Source organism: Mirounga leonina, unplaced genomic scaffold, assembly GCF_011800145.1.
Source record: "Mirounga leonina isolate KUSES-001 unplaced genomic scaffold, KU_Mleo_1.0 Mir_125, whole genome shotgun sequence".
Lineage (NCBI taxonomy): Eukaryota > Metazoa > Chordata > Mammalia > Carnivora > Phocidae > Mirounga > Mirounga leonina.
The window spans coordinates 15032628-15056883 of NW_023270305.1; the positions used below are offsets into that span (position 1 = coordinate 15032628).

General features: G+C 37.5%; 1 protein-coding gene across 6 annotated transcripts in view; it reads left to right on the top strand.

The window, feature by feature from the left end:
- BABAM2 (BRISC and BRCA1 A complex member 2) overlaps window positions 1-24256 on the top strand; it is a 399311-nt gene that overhangs the window by 71653 nt on the left and 303402 nt on the right. For all 6 annotated transcript variants that reach the window (XR_004678467.1, XM_035000819.1, XM_035000822.1 and 3 more), the window contains exon 4: window positions 14514-14608. Coding sequence is in view for 5 of the 6 variants with exons in the window: in XM_035000819.1 (XP_034856710.1) it covers window positions 14514-14608 (95 nt within the window). In the remaining variant the exon portion in view is untranslated. The remainder of the gene's footprint in view (window positions 1-14513; window positions 14609-24256) is intronic.

Consider the following 24256-nt stretch of genomic DNA (forward strand, 5'->3'; position numbering starts at 1 on the left):
AAACTCTTTAAAAAACATTAACAAATTGAATCCAGCAGAAAAAAAAAAAGTGTATATGAAATGCATATGCATTTTATGACCAAGTGGATTTTATCCTGGGAATAAACCTACAACTAACATCATACATGGTAGTAAAAGACTAAATGGTTTCCTCCTGAGATTGAGAACAAGGCAAGGATGTTCACTTTTACAACTTCTATATAACATTATACTAGAAGTTGTAGACAGTGTAGTATGGCAAGAAAAAGAAATAAAAGGCATACAGATTGGAAAGGAAGAGGTAAAACTGCCTTTATTCACATATGACATGTTTGTCTACATAGAAAATCCCAAGGAGTTTCTAAAAATCTTTTAGAACTAATAAGTGAGTTTTTCAAAGATGTAGGATACAAGGTCAGCATAGGAAAGTCAATCCTATTTCTTTTTTTAAAATCCTATTTGTTTATACTAGCAAGAACAATTAGAAACAGAAAATTTAAGAATAGTGCCATTATAGTAGCTACCCTACAAAAAAAAAAGGAAAAGAAAAAATACTTAGTTATAAATCTATTAAGATATGTTCAGAATCTATATGCAGGTGAAAGGAATTGAAGACCCCAGTAAATGGAAAGATATCATATTCATGGATTGGAAGACTCAATATATTTATTTTCTCTGAATTATCTACAGTTTTAGTGCAATTCCCATGAAAATCCCAGCTGGATTTTGTAGGTATTAAAAATATTATTTTAACAACTCAGGAAACAACAGATGTTGGCGAGGATGTGGAGAAAGGGGAACCTTCTTATACTGTTGGTGGGGATGCGGACTGGTGCAGCCACTCTGGAAAACAGTATGGAAGTTCCTTAAAAAGTTAAAAATAGAACTACCCTATGATCTAGCAATTGCACTACAGGGTATTTAACCAAAGGATACAAACACAGTATTTCGAAGGGGCGCATGCACCCCTATGTTTATAGCAGCAATGTCCATAATAGCCAAAATATGGAAAGAGCCTAGATGTCCATCGACAGATGGATAAAGATATATGTATATATATATACATATATACATATACCACATCTTCCTTAACCATATATATGTGTGAGTATGTGTGTGTGTGTGTGTATGTGTATAAATATATAAAATGGAATATTACTCAGCCATCAAAAAGAATGAAATCTTGCCATTTGCAATGATGTGGATGGAACTAGAAGGTATTTTATGCTAAATGAAATAAGTCAGTCAGAGAAAGACAGGTACCATATGATTTCACTCATATGTGGAATTTAAAAAACAAAACAGATGAACATAGGGGAAGGGAAGGAAAAATAAAATAAGATAAAAACAGAGAGGGAGGCCAACCATAAGAGACTTTAACTATAGGAAACAAACAGGGTTGTTGGAGGGGAGGTTGATGGGGGAATGGGGTAAGTGGGTGATGGACATTAAGGGGGGGCATGTGATGTAATGAGCACTGAGTATTAAATGCAACTGATGAATCACTAAATTCTACCACTGAAACTAATAATACAGTATATGTTAACTAAATTGAATTTAAATAAAAAATAAAAAAATATGGGTGCTTGGGTGGCTCAGTTGGTTAAGCGTCTGCCTTTGGCTCAGGTCATGATCCCTGAATCCTGGGATTGAGTCCCACGTTGGGCTCCCTGCTCAGTGGGGAGTCTGCTTCTCCCTCTTCCTCTGCTCCTCCCCCTACTTGTGTTCTTTCTCTCTCACTCTTTCTCAAATAAATAAAATCTTTTAAAAAAAGATTATTTTAAAATTTATTTTGAAAGGCAAAGGAATTAGAATAACCAAAATAATTTTGAAAAGAAGAACAAAGTTGGAGGAGTCAGACTATTAAATTTAAGACTGATTCTCAGGGGTAGTGTGGTATTGGCAAAAGAATAGATACTGATCAATAAAACAAAATAGGAAGTCTAGTAATTGAACCACATAAATATGGTCAGTTGGTTTTTCACGGTTATGCAATAGCACTTCAATGGAAAAAGGATAGTCTTCTCGACAAATGTTGCTAGGACAATTAGGGATTCATATGCCCTCCCTGCCCCCAAAGAAGGATCTTGACCTGTATCTTAAACCATGTACAAAATATAACTCAAATCACATTCTGAAATGTCAAATTTCAAACTATAAAACTCTGAGAAGAAAACATAACAGCAAGTCTTTGTGACTTGAGGTAGGCAATGAATTCTTAGATACAACATCAAAAACCAAATCCTCAAAAAAAGTTGATAAATTGGATTTCACCAAAATTAAAAATTTTTGCTCTGCTGAAAATGCTTTTGAGGCTTTGAACAGATAAGACACAGTGGGAGAAAATATTTGCAAATCATGTATCTGACAGAAGACAAATTTCATCAGAGAAGGTATACAGGTAGCAAGTAAGGACATGAAAAGATTCTCCGCTTCATTTGTCATTAGGGAAAGGTAAATTAAAACCATTGAGATGCCATGACACACCTATTAGAAGGACTAAAAACAACAGGGGCAGTGACAACAACTACAAACTGACCACATCAAGTGTTGATGAGAATGTGTACCAACTGAAACTCTCATGCTTTGTTTGTGTGACTGTTCAATGAAAGAGCCACTTTGAAAAACAGTTTGGTAGTTTGTTTTAGGGTTAAAGATACACTTTTTCATATGACCTACTGATTCCACTCTTAGGTATCCAGAAATGATAATCATTTCTCTAGAAATGGAAATTTTATGTTTACACAAAAACCTGTATATCGATATTTGTAGTGGCATTACTCGTGACCATCAAAAACTGGAACTAACCCAAACGTCATCCATTGGGTAAATGGATAAACAAACTGTACCTCCATAGAATGAAACACCAGTCAGCCATAAAAAGGAACAAAGTGTTGATACATGCACTTAAATGTATCAGCATATTTGGCTGGTTCTTAAATACCTATGCTAAGTGAAAAGAAGCCAGCTTCCAAAGGTTACATACCAGATGATTCCATTTGTGTGACATTCTGGACAATGTGAAACTGAAGGGACAGAAAACAATCAGAGGTTGCCAGGGCTGAGGGATGGTGGGAAAGTTTAACTACAAAGGGATAGCATGAGGAAATTTGGGAGGCTGATAAAATTGTTCTGTATCCTAGTTTTGGTGGTTTACACAGATCTATGTACATGAATCTATGCGTTTCATAAAACTCAAGTGCTTGTACACAAAAGAGGAGAATTGTACTATATATAAAATTTTAAAAAATAGTTTAAAATTATTTGCACCCTTTTATTCATTTCATGTGGCTATTAATAAGTTTAAAATTAGGTATGTGACTTGTATTATATTTATGTTGTACAGCACAGCTTTAGGAATGCAAAGAAGGATTAGATGTAGTCTCAATCTTGAGATAGGGATCTGATAGAAGGAAGTCTCATAAGGAAAGGAGGCCAATTTAAATGACTTTGTTTCATCTGCCCCCATTTCCGTCCTTTCTCCTACAAGTAGTTTTTGAGGACATGTTTCATGCAAATTATGCCAACTCTCAGATATGATAATTCTTTATAGTCTCTTTTCCTTGATAGAGGAAAATAAATTCTACCTCTCAAGACAAAATGTGTGCCATACAATGGAATCATTAGCACTATCTCTGAATTTGTAAGACAAAGAGAGTATATCTTTGAGGCACCTCATAAATTTCTTCATGATATCTTTGTGATGAATGTTTAGTCTCGTGGTGTTATTGGGTAAATATATTTTAATGATTGTACCCAAGAGGTACTGATTAATTGAACTGTGGCTGCCAGAGAGGGAGTTTTCCAGAAGCATGCTTATATCTGTTTATAACTCAGAACTGGGAGTGCCAACCCAAAATTGGAATAGAATCTAAGAATATTATAACAGGCTGTAAATAGAGAGATAAATCTAACAAGATTGAAATATAATAGGGATAAATTTAAAATCTTGAAATGGATTCTGAAATTCAGCTGTCCAAATTAAGAATGAGGGATATGTGGCTTAGCAATAATGTGTATATAAAAGTCTTTGGGCTTTTAGTTGATAGGAGGCACAATACAAATCAACACTGATGTGGCTGCCAAAAAAACGATTTCAGTTTGCAGTGGTATTTATTAATAGAAGTTTAGCCTCTAAAATGAAGGCATGGATTTTTTTTTACTTGATTCTGTGTTCTTTAGAGCACACCTGGAATCTTATGTGTAGTTTTGGGTTATTATCCTGGAAGAGGGCTACAGACAAACCGGTATACATGCAGAGAAGAGAGAGGAGAGGACAATCAAAGAAACTGAGGCCACATTAATGTGAGGAATAGTCAAAGAAACTGGAGTATTTAGCCTGGTCAAGAGGTGACTCATGGTAGGGTTGAAAGAGAGGTCACAAGAACTGCCTGCAAATAATTGAAGGGCTATGATATTAAAGTGAAACTAGAGTCATTCCATACATTTTTAAGATCCAGTGGATGAAATTTTTGGAGAGAAAGAGAATTAAATTTAAGTGTAAGGAAACATTATCAAGAGTTGGAGCTAACTCTTGGAAATAAGTCACCTCTCCAAAGTCTTTTGTAAAACTACTGCTTGAACCTGCGTTTCCACTGAAAATCTCTATCACTCTGGCATTTCCACCAGATTCATGTCTGATTCTTACTTCCTATACTTGGAGTTTCAGTAAATTACCATTTTATGCAGCAATTGATAGGAATAATTCTTTGATCATTGGGAAAACTCCAGTTATTTACAATTTGAATTGTTTCTTTGAAACTCTGTTTTCCTGGCACTTATTTAAACCTTAAGATAGATAAACTAACATGATAGTATTTCACTGGTGTAAGAATAAGGAGAGGAGCCTGTGGACCAGTTGTGTTCTTTTTGTGACTGGGGGGCAGGACATCTGGTCCATCCTGCAGATCTGGTGATTGGGCCTTCTGGAGATGGTGCTGATAGCTTCTAAAGATTGTCAGCTGCCAAGGTATAAGCATGTGAATAAAAACTATCTTGCACCTGGAATTTCTGTGATTTCATGTATATGTAATATTATGAGCCACGGTTAGTATGTATTTTCAAAGGGAGGAACTTCTGCCCCATTGGTCCCACTATGGTAGCCTGGCAATTTTTAGGGAGTTATGAAAAATAAGACCTGAAACTACCTTTTTGTTGTCAGGTGGTCATAACACTTCTAGCCATTCTAGGGGTTTTGTTTCTTTACTTTCTCTTTCTTCCTTTTTTAACCTCACCTTATATCACCTCTGATCCTAATTTTATTTCTTAGTTCTCTTGCCTACTCTTCCGTTTTATGAAAAGTTGAAGTAAGCAGTATCCAAGTGATGTGTACTCTGTGTTTGTATTATCTTCTCCAGGGTGAAATAAAGGAAATACAATGTTATTGCTCTTCTGTATGATTTGTGTTGGTCTTTTCTCTACCATCTCTGCCTTGAGGTCAGGTACTATGTTTTCTACTTCCTGTATAACTCCCCAGGTGTCCAATATGTGCATCTCTGCATGGTGGGTTTTTAATAAATGTTCTTGACTGATTTACTGACTGTTCACCATAGCAAGAAAATAATGCCACATTTTATTCCAAAGAGGCTATAGAGTATTGAGCAAAGTGTTCTTTGAAGTCTGAAGGTAATTGTTTGAGAAATTCTGAAATGTAAGAGTGTGAGATTCTGAAAGATATTTAAGTTACTTCCTTGTTTTGAAAAATACTTGTATAATGTTTTCACTGTATGCAATATAGTAATCTCCCTCTTTCTCTCCAAAGAGATCTTTTTAGTTGAGGGTGTGCTAATCTGGTATACATTGTTTGTTTTTTAAAGAATTATTGTATATTCAAATACTTTTGGCTGCTTTAAAATTTTTAAAAAACAAAAACATTCTCCAATATTTTCCTTTAAAAAGGGGCCGTTTGGAGGAACTTTTTTTTTTTTAAGTAAGCTCCTTGCCCAGCATGGAGCCCGAGGCAGGGCTTGAACTCACTACCCTGAGATTAAGACCTGAGCTGAGGTCAAGACCAAAGTTAAGATCCAGTCAGATGCTTAACTGACTGAGCCCCACCCAGGTGCCCCTGGGGGATCTTCTTGAAAAATAAAGATCTTTGTTAGTATTCATCTTATAAAAATATTCTTTGCTTTTATAAAGGGCTCAAATTGTAGAGTTTCTTTAAATGGAAAACCCTCCAACTGTATTTTCAAGATGATTTTATTTATAACAAATAAATTTACTTATAACATTGAGTAAACACTTGCTAATATATTTGTGTTTAAGATTTAAGTAGAACAGGGCACCTGGGTGGCTCAGATGGTTAGGCTTCTGCCTTCGGCTCAGGTCATGATCGCAGGGTCCTGGGATCGAGTCCCGCATCGGGCTCCCTGCTTCTTGGGAGCCTGCTTCTCTCTCTCTCTCTCTGTCTCTCATGAATAAATAAATAAAATCTTAAAAAAAAAAAAAAGATTTAAGTAGAACAGATCTTTGCATCAGATTTAAAAACAGCTTTATTGAGATATAATTCTCATACCATCCAATTTACTCTTTGAAGTGTACAGTTCAGTGGTTTTTAGTATATTCAGGAAGTTGTACAACCATCAGTATTAATTCCAACATTAATTTTCATCCCCATCAGAAGAAACTTTATACTCATTATCATTAGCAGTCCCTCCCTGCTCCCCTTGTCCTGGCCTTTGGCAACCATTAGTCTCCTTTCTGTCTCTATGGATTTACATATTCTGGACATTGCATATAAATGGAGTTATACAATAATCATACACTATTTGTGGACTTTTGTGTCTGACTTTTCACTTGTATAAAATTTTCAAGGTCATCCATATTATAACACGTGTTAATACTTCTTTCTTTATAGCTGAATGATATTCCATTGTATGTATATACCACATTTTATTTCTACATTGATCTGTTGATAGACTTTTGGGTTGTTCTGCTTTCTGCCTCTTGTGAACAATGCTGTGCAAACATTCATGTGCAAGCGCTTATGTGGACATATGTTTTCATTTTTCTTAGGTATGTTCCTAGCAGTGGAATTGGTGGGTTATAAGGTGATTCTATATTTCACATTTTCAGAAACTGCCAAACTGTTTTCCAACGTGATGGCACCCTTTTATTCCCACCATCAGAGTATGAAGGTTCCAATTTTTCCACATCCTCACCAGCACTTATTATTGTCTTTTGGATTGTAGCCATCATAGTTGGTGTGAAGTAGTATGAAATTGTGTGTGTGTGTGTTTTTTAAAGATTTTATTTATTGAGAGAGAGAGAGGGAGCATGAGTGGCGGGGGGAGGGGCAGAAGGAGAGGGAGAAGCAGACTCCCCGCTGAGCAGGGAGCCCAACGTGGGGCTCGATCCCAGGACCCTGGGATCATGACCTTAGCTGAAGGCAGATGCTTAACCAAATGAATCACCCAGGCACCCCTCAAATTGTGGTTTTGATTTTGATTTCCTAATGACTAATGATGTTGAGCATCTTTTTATGTGCTTATTGGTCATTTCTGTATCTTCTTTGGAGAAATGTCTAATCAAATATATTGTCCACTTTAATTTTTAATTAATTTATGAAAGTTAAGCTTTCTTTTTTTTTAAAAAATATAATTCCAGTATAGTTAACATACAGGGTTATATTAATTTTAGGTGTACAATATAGTGATTCAACACTTCCATATGTTACTCAGTGCTCATCAAGATAAGTGTACTCTTAATCTCCATCATCTATTTCCCATCCCCCTGCCACCTTCCCTCTGGTAACCATCTGATTGTTCTCTGTAGTTCAGAGTCTGTTTTTTGTTTGTCTTCCTTTTTTTCCCCTTTGCTCATTTGTTTTGTTTCTTAAATTCCACACATGAGTGAAATCATATGGTATTTGTCTTTCTCTGACTGACTGATTTCACTTAGCATTATACTCTCTAGCTCCATTCATGTTGTTGCAAATGGCAAGATTTCATTCTTTTTTTTTTTTGTGGCTGAATAGTATCCCAGTGTATATATACACCACATCTTCTTTATCCATTTATCTATCGGTGGACACTTGGGTTGTTTCCATAATTTGGCTATTGAAAATAATGCTGCTTTTGCCCATTTTTAAGTTGGATTATTTGTCTTTTTATTGTTGAGGTATAAGAGTTCTAGATATATTGTGGATTAAGTCCTTTGTCAGATACATGATTTGCCAAATCATGTATTTCCTCTTTTTCTGCAGATTGTCTTTTCACTTTCTAGGTAATGTCCTTTGAAGGACAAAAGTTTAAAATTTTGTCTGAGGTTCAGTTTACCTAGTTTTTCTTTTGTGTGTGTGCTTTTGATTTCATATCTAAGTAAACACTGCTGAATTATGAAGATTTATTCTTAAGTTTTCCTCAAAGAGTTTTATAGTTTTCGTTCTTACACTTAGGTCTTTGATTCATTTTGAGTTAATTTTTGTATATGGTATGAGTTAGGGACTCAGATTCATTTTTTGGCATGTGGCTATCCAGTTGGCCCAGCACCATTTGTTGAAAAGACTCTCTGTCTTTAGTCTGTTCAGGCTGCTATAACAAATTACCATACACTGGGTGACTTAATATTTATTTCTCACAGTTCTGGAGGCTGGGAAGTCTGAGATCAAAGTGCTGGCAAGTTCAGTGTCTGGTGAGATCTGCTTCCTAGTTCATAGGCAGTCTGTCTTTTCACTCTAACCTCACATGGCAGAAGGGGGCAAGGGAACTCTCTTGAGTCTCTTTTATAAGGGCATTAATCCCATTCATAAGGGTTCTGCCCTTCTGACCTAATCACCTATCAAGGCCTCACCTCCAAATACCATCACATTGAGGATTAGGTTTCAATATATGACTTTTAAGGGATACATTCCGTCTGTAGCAGACTTTCTTATTTAAGAATTTTTAAAATTGTGGTAAAAATAACATAAAATTTACCATTTTAATAATTTGTGTATATTTCAGTAGTGCTAATAACATTAACATTGTTGTACAACTAATCTCTATAATTCTTTTCATCTATAAAAACTGAAATTCTGTACCAATTAAACAGCTACCAATTCTCCCCTCCTCCCCAGCTCTTGCTAACCACCATTCTTTCTGTCTCTGAATTTGACTACTCTTGGGACCTCATGTAAGTAGACTCATGAAGGATTTGTCTTTTTTGTAACTGGCTTATTTTCACTTAATCATAGCATCCTCAAGTTTTATCCATATTATAGCGTGTCAGAATGTTCTTTTTAAAGGCTGAATAATATCCTATTTGTATATACCACATTTTTTTTATCTGTTTATCTGTCAATGAACACTTGGGTTGTTTCCAAGGCCATTGTAAATAATGCTGCTGTGAACATGGGTGTACAAATACCTGTTTGAAACACTGATTTTACTTCTTTTAAGTATATACCCCAGAGAGTGGAATTGCTTGACAATATGGTAATTCTATTTTTAAATTTTTGAGGTACTGCCATATTGTTTTCTATAGCAGCTGTACCATTTTACATTCGCGTCAGTGGTGCACAGGGATTCTCATTTCTCCAGACCTTCACCAACACTTGTTATATTCTCTTTCTCTCTTTTTTTATAGTAGTCATCTCTTTTTTAAATAGTAGTACTTCTTATGAGTTTGAGGTGGTGAGAAGACTCTTTTTGTCCCATTGAATTGTCTTGGCAGCCTTGTCAAAAATCAGTTCACTATCATAAAATAAGTAAGTCACAGGGATGAAAAGTATAAAACAGGGAATATACTCAATAATATTGTACACTTATCATGGCGATATGTGTACAATAGTATATGTAGTGATTGTTGAACCACTATGTTGTACACCTGAAACTAAATTAATATTATATATCAACAATACTTCAATTAAAATAAAAAAATTCAATTGACAATAAATGTGGAAGTATTTCCAGTCTCTGAATTTTATTCCTTTGTTCATATGTCAGTACCACACTCTCTTGATTACTGTGGCTCTGAAATAAGTTTTGAAATTGGAATATGTGTCTTCCAATTTGTTTTTTTTCCATGATTGCTTTTTGGTCATGCTTGAACCCTTGCATTTCTGTATGACTTTTAGGATTCGTTTGTCAATTTTTGCAAAAATGCCAGTAGGGATTTTGATAGGGATTACATGAAATCTGTGGATTAATTTAGGTAGTACTGCCATCTTAACAATATTAAGTCTTTTGATCCATGAACATGAGATATTTTTCCATTTATGTGGGCCTTCTTCCATGTCTTTCAACAATGTTTTATAGTTTTCAGTGTACAGATTTTACACACTTGCTTCACTAAATTTATTCCTAAGTATTTTATTCTTCTTGATGCTGTTGTAAATGGAATTTTTTAAAAAAATTCATTTCTGGATTGTTCATTGGTAGTGAATAGAAATGCAGTTGATTTTATACATTTATCTTGTCTCTTGCAACCTTGCTGAACTTGTTTATTTTGATTTGTGTGTGTGCGTATGTGTGTGGGTTCCTCAGGATTTTCTATATGCAAGATCATGTCATCTGTGTACAGAGATAATTTTGCTTTTTCTTTCCAATCTGGATACCATTCATTTCTTTCTCTCGCCTAATTGCCCTGGCTGGACTGTCCAGTCCAATGTTGAACAGAATTGGCAAGAGTGGATTTCCTTGAATCATATTTTTAATGTTTATAGTGTTTTGGAAATATGTGTTACTGACAATGATCCTTTGAGAACTTGAAAATCCAGCTTTATGTCCTCTTTAGTAACAAAAGTAACAAAACTATTGGAATTTATGCATGCTGTTTATTTTTTGAACATTAATATGCACAATAGATTCTAGCTTGGCTTTTTCCAAAACTTTGATGCCTTTCCTCTGTTAGCTTTATGAGTTTGTTTTTTAAACGTCATGAAAGTAAGCCAACTGTGGGACTTCTAAAAACATGTCTCTAATGTAAATGTCCTCTTAAGGAATTGTGTGTACTGAGTATAGTTGAGTAAGAATAAATAATCAGGATGTTCATATTGTCTCAGCTAGTGCTTCCTAGTCTTAGTTTGGGCTAATGCTTTGTAGTTAGCACATTTGAAGTAAGTTTATAATTTGTAGTAGATAAAGTGGAAAACCGGAGATAATACTAGTGGGTAAGTGAGGGAGAAGCAGTGATTATACTCCTTTTGATAATTTATTTATTTATTTTTCTTTTAATTAATTAATTAATTTAGTTTTATTTTTCTAATTTTATTATGTTATGTTAGTCACCATACAATACATCATTAGTTTTTTTTTTTTTTTTAAAGATTTTATTTATTTATTTGAGAGAGAATGAGAGAGAGAGAGCACAAGAGGGGGAGAGTGGGAGAGGGAGAAGCAGACTCCCCACCGAGCAGGGAGCCCGACGCGGGACTCGATCCTGGGACTCCAGGATCATGACCTGAGCTGAAGGCAGTCGCTTAACCAACTGAGCCACCCAGGCGCCCCATCATTAGTTTTTGATGTGGTTTATTTCTACATCCAACTTCTGAAAGGTATATATTTTTTCCTTTTTTAGATTCAAGTGTAATTAGCATACAGTGTTATATTAGTTTCAGGTGTACAATATAATGATTCAGCAGTTCTATACATTTCTCAGTGCTCATCAAGATAAGTGTACTCTTAATCTCCTTTACCTGTTTCCCCCATTTCCCCACCTACCACCCCTCTGGTAACTGCCAGTTTGTTCTCTATATTTAAAAATGTTTTTTGTCTCTTTTTTTCTTTGTTTTGTTTCTTAAATTCCACACATGAGTGAAATCATATGGTATTTGTCTTTCTTTGACTGACTTATTTCACTTAGCATAATACCCTCTAGGTCTATCCATGTTATTGCAAATGGCAAGATCTCATTCTTTTTTATGGCTAATAACCCATAGTGTGTATATACTAGATCTTCTTTATACATTCATCTATCCATGGGCACTTGGGCTGCTTCCATGTCTTGGCTATTGTAAATAATGCTGCAGTAAAAATAGGGGTGCATGTATCTTTTTGAAGTAGTGTTTTTGTTTTCTTTGGGTAAATATGAAGGGTATATTTTCTGGCTCATATTTATTCTCTACAGAAAGAGGTGGAAGTAACTCCTCTGAACTTTATTCCTTATTGTAGATTTTTGTCAGTACTTAGAAATCCAATTCAGAGAGTAGAGTTTTCTCACATATTAGAGCCTTTCTTGAATATATTCTGTATGTCACACTTTGCCCCATTGGAAATATGAAATAAGTATAAGCATGTTTATTCTCTGGATGTTTGCAAGATATTTAGGAAGATCAAGTATGTGTACTTACCTTGTCCTGCTCCGTATTTGTGGTTCTGTGTTTATGTTCCTGTCTCCCTAACTAAATGTAAGTCCTCGAGGAGAACCATCTTTGTATCGATACAATGTGTATCACAGTGCCTCACGTACAGCGTGTGTTTGTTATGAATTTTTGAAATTAATAGAACAGGAAAAACAATATAATACTACAACGAAATACTCAAGTGCATGGCATAGCCAATCAGTATTGTTGAATGTCAGAGGTGATGATCAGTGTGTACTGGATTTATTAGGAAAGTCTTCATGCAAAACAAGGTAATTAAGTGGACTCATCAAAGATAGGTAAGACCTGAGCAAGGGGAAAGGGTATTTCAAGTAGGTGTCCTAGTTTGGAGGCAGTGAGTGGATCATATCGACTAGAAGAGAAAGTTGGTATTGGCTTGTAGATAGAAGGGTGAACAAATAAGTAGGAACATCATATTTCAGAGGCCTTAAATGCTAGTTTGAAAGGTTTGCCCTTATTCCATTTGACATTAGCGAATCATGGCATTTTTTGAGCTAGAAAGTTTGGGGGCAAAGTTGTACTTTAAGAACATTTACTTGGTGATAGTACATATCATGGGCTGGAGGGAAACTTGTATCAGGAGACCATTTAAAAGGGTACAATAATAATTGAATTCTTCTAGTCTGTCAACTCTTAACAGAATTTTTTCTTTGCTCTTTAGTGGCTAGCATAGTGGCTAGCGCAGGGTTCAGTTTCTTTTTCCTTGGATGCATGAATGTATGAACTAGGTCATCTGGGCCTGGATAGAGCTGTTAGCAGTGGGAAGTACCCTTATGAGAAACATTTTGGTGGAAGAACTGAGATGACTTGTTTTCTAAGAGTATAAAGGATGTGAGTAAGGTCAAAGAGGACACTAAAGTCACAGCATGGGAGATTAAGGAATCCCTAGAAATAGGGAAATCAGCTAGAGGAAGAGAGGAGTGGGAAAAGGGACAGTCATGAGCATGTTTTTAGATTTGCTGAGTTTAACATTGAAATACATAGTATGTAGTTGGAGGAAGAAAGGCTCAGATGAGAACTGAAGTCTGAGTGTATCAATTTGGATATCACTATGAAGATACTGTTTGAGCAGGAAAAATGATTGGACTGATAGAATTGTTGTGCATGTGCACACGCGTACATACTGTTACACGCTAGAACCCAATATGTGTGTTTGTCGATATACTAAGCTGCTGGTTGGTATTAGCAGAATGATGAGTACTGGTTCTTGGGGAGAGCAGAGGGAAAAAAAAAGCCTAAGAAGGAGACAGGAAAGGAACAGCGGTGGAAGAACTTAACAACACAAATTTGCTAAGGAGACTTTGTAATTTGTCTTGTGTTTCAAGATGGTGTTAGTAATGACTAGTAGTACTCCCATATCACTTACTAAGTGCTTAGTGTGCCAGACACGTGATAGGCATGCTATCTTTATTTATCCTCACATCAAATCTGTGATATCACTACTATTAGATCCTCTTTTACTGATGAAGAAACTGAAGTCTAAAGAAGTTAAAATTTGCCCAAGATGAGTTGAGCTAATAAATAATTAGGATAATTGTGGATATAAACCTGACTTTTTTTTTTGACTCCAAACCAAATATTCTTTCCATTATACCAGAGGTTTGTATGTTTAATTTTTTAATTTCTTCAAGATAAGGTCTTTATCTTTAGAGAAATAGTTCCCAGTAAAGGTTTATTAATTAATGGGCAGTGATTGAACAGTCATATTTCCTATAGAAAAATCCACACGTACTTTGGATGTGGCTGCTTTTCTACGTGGGTATTTATATTTATAGTGTGGTAGGGAGATAAAACTTTTTTGATTGCATGTTGTTGATATTTATTTTGCTTTTAAAGATTTCATTTATTCATTTTAGAGAGAGAGAGCATGAAAGAAGGCAGACAGCAGAAGTGGAGGGAGAAGTGGAGGGGCAAAGAATACCAAGCAGACTCCACACCCAGTGTGGAGCCCTATGGGTGGGGGCTCAGTCTCATGACCTTGAGGCCACGATCTGAGTCGAAATCAAGAGTCGGATGCTTAACCGACTGAGCCACGCAGGTGCTTCTGTGGATATTAATTTAAAAGATGGTATCAGTTCTTTCATTTGAGGAATTAATCATTCAGAGAGCACTTTTCAAATTTTTTTTGTTAAACTAATATAAACTTATTTTAGAAGTGTTTCTGATGCATGCCTCAAAACATTCATAAATTAGCAAGGAAATAATAAGGGCCTGATGTTTTCTTTTCTTTCAGGGGATATCATTTTCAATGCCCAATACCCAGAGCTGCCCCCTGATTTCATCTTTGGAGAAGATGCTGAATTCTTGCCAGATCCCTCGGCTCTGCATGTGAGTACTGCACGCTCGTTTCGGATGATCTTTATTTGTTGAAGAAAAATAAAATTGGCTTTTGACAATTGCTTGACAGATAAGTTTGCCAAACATGTGGGGTTTTTTCCACCCCTTTTTTCTCTGTCCTCTGAAATCAGTATAGCTCTTCATGTGCCAAAACAGTTTAAAGAAAGGATTTTTTTTTTCAATTGCAGTTTTACTTTCAGACTATTTTGAATTAAAATCTCTAGCATATTGGTTAAAATATTTTTACTTTAGCTTAAAGAGACATGTTGAAGACATTTCTTTATTTTAATTTAATACATGCCTGCGATCATTTTTCTAATGTTTACTGACACTTCATCATAGAGTTTGTTAGGGGAGTGTTTTTGGCTCTTGAAAAGAGGCCTTTTTTGTGTAGAAGTGGAAGTGGCAAATGTGGACTTGTGTCCATATTATCTCAGTATTATTATCAGAAGGTTAAAGACCAGATTAAGTTGTTCTTTATTAAGCAAAACCAAAAACTTTGTAGTTAAAGTAACATGTTTCTGGGGTTAAAGCGGGGAAAGGAGTGGTGGTACTCGTCAGAGCACATGTGGTTTACATAAAAAATTGTGTGTTTCACATTGCTGGTGGAGAAAAAACATGTGCCATGTTGTTTAAAAGGTCTGACCAGACAAAATGTCTCTTTATTTCCCTTCTCAAGTTCAATTTTGCTATGATGCCTATCCTATAGTTCAAAACTATGTTCTTTGTTTTGTTTTTTGGACATTGTTTTTTTGGTCTCAGAGTTTTGTAATTAAAAATTTTGATGACTTACTGGCAAATCTTGCCCCCCTCCCTTTTTAAAAAGGGAAGTGTTAAACAGGAAGTATCAACCCAAACCTAAAGAATGATCTTAAATTTCAGAACACAGCTGTAAAAATGCAATTGGCAAGAGTAGGATGGGTTTGTTGCAAAATTTCTAATAATTACGCTCAAACTGTTAGTTGATTTTTAAAAATTTATAGTTTAAGCATGGTTCCTTTAGATGCTGTGTGTTACATATTCACCCCATATTGAAGCTGAGGGGCTTACCTGGAGAAAATGAGGCGGAAATATCTCTACAGATCTCTTCTGTGGTAAAGATGTCAGTGGAGGGTAGCATTTGCTAAATGCCAAAGATGTGTTATAGGCTAAGTGCTCCAGGAATTTAAAGAAAGTTGTCAGAAAAGGCTCTGTTGTAGAGGTGAGACTTGGACTCATTCTTGAAGAATGGAGCCCAAGTGGGGAGTATGGCAGAGAAAATTTCAAGGGGGGGGGAGTGACAGAAACAAATGAAATGTGTAATATATTACAGAAGAAGGTACTGACAAGTTTGCTGAAGTGTAAGTTAATATAAGGAAGGGCTAGGAAAGGTTAGAAAGGGAAATTGGACTAAGATTGTGAAGAACATTGAATTCTAGGTTAAGAGCCACAGAAAGAGATGATAATTGGAGAATCGTGTCACAGCAATGTGGTCAACATCATGGATTAAAGAAAGATTGAGGACCGGAATTGAGGACTGTTGCAAAAATCCGGGGGAGGGAGAAGGAAGGGGCTTTGAGCTAGGATGACACAAGAAGAGGAATACCATGAAGGAAAGGATAAGAAATGTATTTACAACTTCTTTTTTTTTTTTTTGGAATTGCCTTTAAAATTTGCAAGGCACGTTTTCAATGGTGATAAGTATTGTGAGAGCATAGAATTTAAAAGCCAAAAAAGGACTTTGAGGTTCAGCTTATTCCACTTTTCTATTTTAGTATTGAGAAAATTGACCTAGAATTATATAATTGTGCCAGAGTTGATGTTATAACTCTACTCTTCTGATATTTAGTCCCTGAGAGAAATTTCCGCAGATGTTTTTGGGATTAGCTGAAGAGGGACAGCCAAAAAACAAAAACAAAAAAAACACCAAAACACTGTATCTAAGAGAAAGATTACCAATCTAGGGGAATATTTTCTCTTTAGCTGTAGTCAGTCTGAGCACTCAGCTAGGCTACCTAGTACTTCTCTGTAGACCAGTGGTTTGGGCAAGCTTAGTAAAGCAACCAGGGTACACCCTCCACCAGCTGGTGAGGTCCTCCCAGCCCTAGAGGTGCCCTTGATGCTCATTGTCATCTGGCTAAAACATTAGGACAGGATACATGTCAGCAGACGTTTCTCTGAGCACAGCATGCCTCCGAAGGAGTTTTCCCTCAGCAGTTAACAGGCTATGGTTTAGTTCTTCAATTCAGTTCAGCCTTTTTTCTTTCCTTCCTGAAATGCACAGAGCACTTTCACTAATAACCTGATTAGTCCATTTTGGTTCTGAATGAAGGAGGGATTCCATGTTTCATCACCCATGGAGTAGAGAGCAGAATGTCTAGATTTTTTGGATTTCCCGCCTGAAGTACTAACTGCAGGAGGGAATGAATATGTACCCTTAGATTCTGGGAGCGTAGTTCGTAGTCCAAAGTAGTTGCTATGGCAAATATGGAATTTCCTTGACTCTTCTGGGTTTTATCTTAAAAATTAATAAAAATTATTTTGCATTTGGTTCTATAATATACCTGTGCTTTTTAATAAAAAGTATATCAAGTTATAAATATTTGAGAAAAAAATGTGTCAGTTTGAGAAATACAGTTTTTGAGAATATATGTGATCTTTTATTTATTCAATTTATTTAAACCAGCTTCTTTCTAGAAAAGGATTTGAAGTAACTTAAAGGATACGGGTTAACAAAAATACGTGAGGTGCTCTAATCCATCAGATGAGGCCACCTCTTCCTTTTTTTTTAATTTTGAGAGAGAGAGAATGAGAGACAGAGAGCATGAGAGAGAGGAGGGTCAGAGGGAGAAGCAGACTCCTTGCTGAGCAGGAAGCCCGATGTGGGACTCGATCCCGGGACTCCAGGATCATGACCTGAGCCGAAGGCAGTTGCTTAACCAACTGAGCCACCCAGGCGCCCCGAGGCCACCTCTTTCTAAACTCAAGCTCTTCATTCACAAAGATGAGTTTCATTAAGAACTTTAAGATCCTCAGATGAATAGAAAATACTAGGTGGAGATACCAGATCCAGATAAATACAAGATGGATACCAGAGATGGGTATATCATAGATACCGGAGAATCGTAAAATCATTGAGTTATAATCGTAGTTGTCCAGTGGTTCCCACTTCTGACTATTCATCAGAATAATTTAGGAAGCCTGTTAAAAATACAGATTCTTGGGGCACCTGCGTAGGGGCTTGGTCAGTTAAGCGTCTGCCTTCAGCTCAGGTCATGATCTCGGGATCCTGGGATCGAGCCCTGCATTGGGCTCTCTCCTCAGCAGGAAGTCTGCTTCTCCTTCTCCCTCTCTCTCTCAAATAAATAAATAAAATCTTAAAAAAAAACCCCCAAACCCCAGATTCTTGGATCCCACTGGAATCTGAATTAGACCTGTTATGGAGCTGAAGAGTCATTAAATTCTCTGGGCCATTTCTATGTATTAGTCTGTGAACTGATATTGAGAATCACTAATTGGGGCACATCTTCTTTATCCATTCATCTGTTGAAGGGCATCTCAGCTCCTTCTGCAGTTTGGCTGTTGTGGACATTGCTGCTATGAATGTTGGGGTGCATGTGCCCCTTCTTTTCACTACCTACGTATCTTTGTGAGCCCATCTTTTATAATAACATCTCCGACAGAAGGCCCACTTGTCTTTGCTTGACATTATTTCCGGTGAGGTATCATTTTTCCATTTTGGGGATGGCTCCATTATTTTTTTAAAATTAACAGCTTTATTGCGGCATAGTTTATATGCTGTTTAATCCACCCATTTGAAAGTGTATAATTCAGTGGTTTTTACTGTATTCACAAAGTTGTGCAGCCATCATCGCCACAGTTAAATTTAAATTTTTTAAATTGAGGTATAATTGACATTTTAGCATTATATTACTTTCAAATACACAACATAATGATTTGGTATTTGTATATATTGTGAAATGATCACTACAGTGTCTAGTTAACATCTACCATCATCAGAGTCAAATTTAGAACATTAGCAGTCCCTTCCCCTTCCTCTCCACTCCTACCCATACCCACTCTAAGCAGTAACTATTCTACATTCTTCTCTGTATATTTGCCTGTTCTGGACATTTCATATAAGTGGAGTCATACCATATGTGGTCCTTTGTGACTGACCAATTTCATTACCATACAGTTTTCAATGTGTCATATATCACTCTTGTTTTTTATTGCAAATAATATTACATTTTATGCATAGACCACATTTTATTTATCCATTGTCAGTTGATGGACATTTGGGTTGTTTTCATGTTTTGGTGATTATAAATACTGTTGTTGTGTAGGCATGTTTTAATTTTTCTTTCCTATATCCCTGGGAATGGAATTGCAGGGTCAGATGGTAACTATGTTTGGCTTTTTGAGGAACTCCCAGACTGTTTTCCCAAGTGGCTATACTGTTTTGCATCCCTGCCAGCATATAAGTGTTCCAGTTTCTCCACACCCTCACCAACACTTGTTATTATCTGTCTTTTTGATTACAGCCTATGAAGCGGTATCTCTTTGTGGTTTTGGTTTGTATCTCCCTGATGGCTACTGATGTTTTGCCTCTTTTCATGTGCTTATTGGCCGTTTTTATATCTTCTTTGGAGAAATGTCTATTCAAAGCCTTTGCTCTTTCTTATATTGGGTTATTTGCCTTTTATTGTTGAGGTATAAGAGTTCTTTGTATATTGTATCTCTGTATATGCCAGAATTTTCTTCAATTCCGTGGATTGTCTTTTCACTTCTAGGTAGTATTGTTTGAAGGACAAAAGTTCAAGTCTAACTTATCTATATTTTATTTTGTTGCATATGCTTCTGATTTCATATGTAAGAAATCATTGCCTAGTCTAAGGTTATGAAGTCTTACTATTATCTTTCCTTAAAAACTTCTATAATTTTTGCTCTTACTTTTAGGTATTTGGTCTATTTTGGGTTAATTTTTGTATATGGTATGAGGTAGGAGCCCCACTTCATTGTTTTTTTTTTTTTTAAGACATTTATTTATTTTAGAGATGGGGGGAGAGAGAGTGCATGGAGAGGCAGAGGGAGAGGGAGAAAGAGAGAAGCAGACTCCCCACTGAGTTCGGAGCCTGACGTGGGGCTTGATCCCATGACCCATGAGATCATTACCTGAACCGAAACAAGAGTTGGGCATTTAACTGGCTGAGCCAACCAGGTACCCCCCACTTCATTATTTTATAAGTGGAGATCCAGATGTCTAAACATAATTTATTGGAAAGACTATTTTTTCCTTATTGAGTTGTCTTGGCATTCTTGTTGAAACTCAGTTGACTATAAATGTGAGGGTGTAGTTTGGACTATCAATTCTATTACTTTGATCTGTCTTTTAACCTTATACCAGTACTACACTGTCTTGATTGCTGTGACTTTGTAATAAGTTTTGAGATGGGGAAGTGTGAGTTTTCCAACTTTGTTCTTTTCCAAGACTGTTTTGACTATTGTGGGTCCCTTGTATTCCTTAGGATCAGCTTGTCAATTTCTGCCAAGAATCCAGCTGGGATTTTGATAGGAATTGCATTCAATCTGTAGCTTCAGCTAGAGATTTGCTATTCACCATTTTCATTCACTGCCTGGAACTCTCTTCCCCCATTTATCTGAATGGATTGCTTTTCTCCTCTCTTCAAATGTCATTGTATCAGAGAGGCCTTTCCTGGTGTCCCTATACAAAATAGTGGTAACACCCTCCCCATTACTCTCTCATTTTTTATCATGCTTTGTTTTCTTCATTACACTTACCACTATTTGATAAATTTTTCCTTGCTTATTTGGTATCTCTCTGCCAGGGTGACCAATGGCCCTGGTTTGCCTGAGGCTGTTGGGTTTTCTGGGATGTAGTACCTTCAGTGTTGAAACTGGATAGTCAGTCCCAGGTAAAATGAGATGGAAGGTTACCCTTGTTTCTTCACTGGAATGGAAGCCTCATGAGAGAATGAATTTGTTTTCTTCACTGCTATGTCCTAGTAACTAGAAGAGGGCCTGGTGTCCTAGTAACTAGAAGAGGGCTGCACAATGCATGTTTGTTAGGTGAGCAGGTTTCCTTTAAGGCTGTGTATTTCTTAAGGGACTTACTGGTTTCCAAGACTAGAAAATATGTTTTAGATGAAAATTTCAAAACAGAAGAGATTCAGTTTTAGAGAAACTGGGAGATAAAAATCAGTTAACAGAATCTCCGAAGCAGTAATTTTCAGCCTTGGTTTTGCAATGCCCTGTGGTATATTTGGCTACGTCACAGGGCATTGTGAAATTCTTTTCCCCAAAAGTAATAGTGATAATTCACTTTAATTTAAAATAAAATTGCATAAATGATGAAGGGTGGTTCATGAGAAGGACATGTTGCAATTATAGCAGAATTGGAAACCACTGATATCTGACTTCCTAGTTTGAAGAAGGTGAGGGCGATTTGGGGTTTGGTACAGGCATCTTCAGGGTAGGAGTCTAATGCTACTGCTTCCTTCACTGATTCTCTTCTGCTCACCTGGAATGTAAGCGGAGAAGGAAGTGTTGTGCTGACACCTTGTCCCTTCTCCTGCCCTGCTCTTCACTGTGCTTCCTCCAGAAGGACAGCTTTTGAATGTGTCCTTGCAAAACAGTTCCCATCCTCTGTGTTCATGAAATATATGTGACGATTGCACTTTGCTGAGATGGACTGCATGGCCTGCTGCTGAAAAATGCCGGCCAGCTGTGTGGTGCTCCTGCTCCTAGACACTTCCCTGTGCCGTGGCCTACAATACATTTTAAAGCAGAATTCTCTGTCATTTTAAAAATATTTATTTAATGCCTCATTTGAGACCTTTAAAAGACTCCTCTTCAGCCCTGAAGCTGAATATAATGCTCAAGATAGAGAAGTGCACGGAACTGCAGCCTGATACGTGCGGGGACGGAGCTAGATGCACGTGGTGCTGTGGGGACATATGGGCGGAGCACTTTGCCAGCTCTGTGGATAATAAGTGTCAGAGACTTAGAAACATAGTGTTTGATTGTTTATAAATCATCTGTGTTTTTATGTAACTTAGAGACAAGTGGCATATCTACAGGAGAGCGTACAAATCACAAGTGTGTTACATGGAGAATTTCCAAAAAGTAAACGCAGCGTGTAGCCAGCACTTTGATCGGGAACAGAACATTTCCACTTTCCAGTTTCCAGAAGCCCCATTCACCCACCCCTCGCATCACTGTGACCACCTTGCCCATGGGTAAACACTGTGCTGACTTATATCACCATGGTTAATTTTGCCTCTTTTTGATCTTTCTACAAACGGAATCACACAGCATGTACTTGTGTGTCTGACTTCTTTAACTCAACATTGATTTGTGAGTTTCACCCCTGTGGTTTGTTGCTGTTTGCTCATCGCATCCCATGAGCAGAGCACGGTTTATTTGTCCATTCTAGTACGATCGACATTTGGATCCTTTTCAGGTTTTTGCTGTTGTGAACAGTGCTACCATGAACATTGTTGTACGTGTGTCAGTGAATATGTGCGTGCATTGCTGAGGGGCATATACTGGAGGGCGGACTTGCGGGGCTGCATGGTGTAGAGGGCTAAGGAGACACATATGCATACACACATATAATTTTAAAGGTATGTGGTACACACTGGGCTTTAAAAGCACAGTTGTAGAAAAACAGAACCTCTTGAAAGTACAAACCAGGTACACTTAAAATGAAACTTGACCAGTTTATCAGTAGGAGGCAGAAACCGTACCAGTAACTTGAATAGGGAAAATTGACTATTGACTTTTTTCTTTTTGATTGTATTTATTTATTTGACACACACACACAGATAGAGAGAGAGCACAAGCAGGGGGAGCGGCAGGCAGAGGGAGAAGGAAAAGCAGGCTTCCCGCGGAGCAGGGAGCCCGATGTGGGACTCGATCCCAGGACCCCGGGATCACGACCTGAGCCAAAGGCAGCTGCTTAACGACTGAGCCACCCTGGCGCCCCAAGAGTTATGAACTACTTAAAGGGATAGAAGAGAACTCTAAAGAATGCAAGCATAGCAGTTGCAGAGAGCAGCTACTCTGTGGCTGAGAGAAAGAACCCAAGAGGGAACAAACTCCGAAGGCCCCAAGCTCCTTGTTGGAGTGGGTGTGGCTGCAGCCCACTGGATGTTGGGGGTGCTGCAGGCCAGAACTGGTGTGGCCTACTGGGTGCTGGTGGGCCAGTGGGGCAGGGTGCCAGCAAGCAGGCTGGAGGGGAGCACTACCAGGTCTCCTGTATGCCGCGGGCGGTTGTCCCGTAGGAGCAGCTATGAAAAGTCCGTCGGAACCAGGAGAAGAAGGTGCTCGGTCTGTCAGGCCTTGCACTGCCCCTCCATCACTTTCTATCGACTAGCGAAACGTTGCACCGGCTGGTGAAGGAGAAGTGATTGCAGGGTCCAGTCCCGGTTCATAAACAGGACAAAGAAGAGGAGATTTGGAATCAGTGAATAACTAGCACAACTAGATAACGCCAGACTTATCTCCCAGTTTATTGTTTTCTGTGGTGTCTAATCTGCTGTTAAATCTATCTAATGAGTTCTTAATTTTAGGTCCTGTGTTTTTCAGTTCCACAGTTGTTTGGTGAATTTATCTTTTCATCTATAGTTTTCTCCATTTTATTGCACATGCTAACCATATTTAGTTTCAAGTCCTTGTGAGCCAGTTCTAATACCTGGAATATCCTTGGGTCTATTTATTTTGCCTGCTTTTTTCTTTGGTTATCAATCACGTGGTTCTGTATTTGGCGTTTCTCGTAGTTTTGAGTGAATGTCAGACATTCCTGTTAAAAAAAGAAACTGTAGAGGCTTCAGATGATGCATTCATCTTACAGAGAGAGGGTTTATGGTCTCCTCTCATACGCAGAGTGTTGGTTGATCACCTTAATGCAGACGGGGGCTTTGCTGGGTTGAGGCTGGCTTGTGTCTTTGGTAAGGGTCATCTACCTGTGGTTCAATACGATTTCCGAGGCAGTGTTCTTCAGGGTTTTTTTCTGAAGGTCTGGAGTGGCCAGTGTTCCTAGCATGTTTAAGTGCCTTGGCCTATAAAATATTTTAAAGAATTCCGCATCATTTATCAAATACTCAAACACCCAAACGACATGGATCATTGCCCTGATAGATTCAGAATCCTAAATTTTATATTGCAAGACTGCTGATAGCTCTGCCCTGCTTTTCAGAGGTTCTTGCTTAATTTTAGCTTCTTGCCCATGGACTGCCCCAGAATCAGATTGTCTTGAGGGTAACTGGCTACATACTTGAGGCCTCTCGAGACTCTGCCAAAAGTTCTAGTGATTTTTCTGAGTCCAGCAGCAGCTTTGTGAGTGTGCATAGCCTGGATTCTCAGCCTCCTCCTGTGCCTGGAATTTGCAAATGTCCCCAGGGTAAAAGCAGAAGTCAATTGTCTTACATTTTTGAGAACATACAATTTTACTCTTTACTTTCATAGCAAAAACATAAAAAACTTTAGTGGACCATAAACTACTACTCGCTTTCGAGCGCCTGGGTGGCTCAGTTGATTAAGTGTCTGCCTTTGACTCAGGGACTTGGGATTGAGTCCTGCATCGGGCTCCCTGCTCAGTGGGGAGTCTGCTTCTCTCTCTGCCCCTTCCCACCTGCT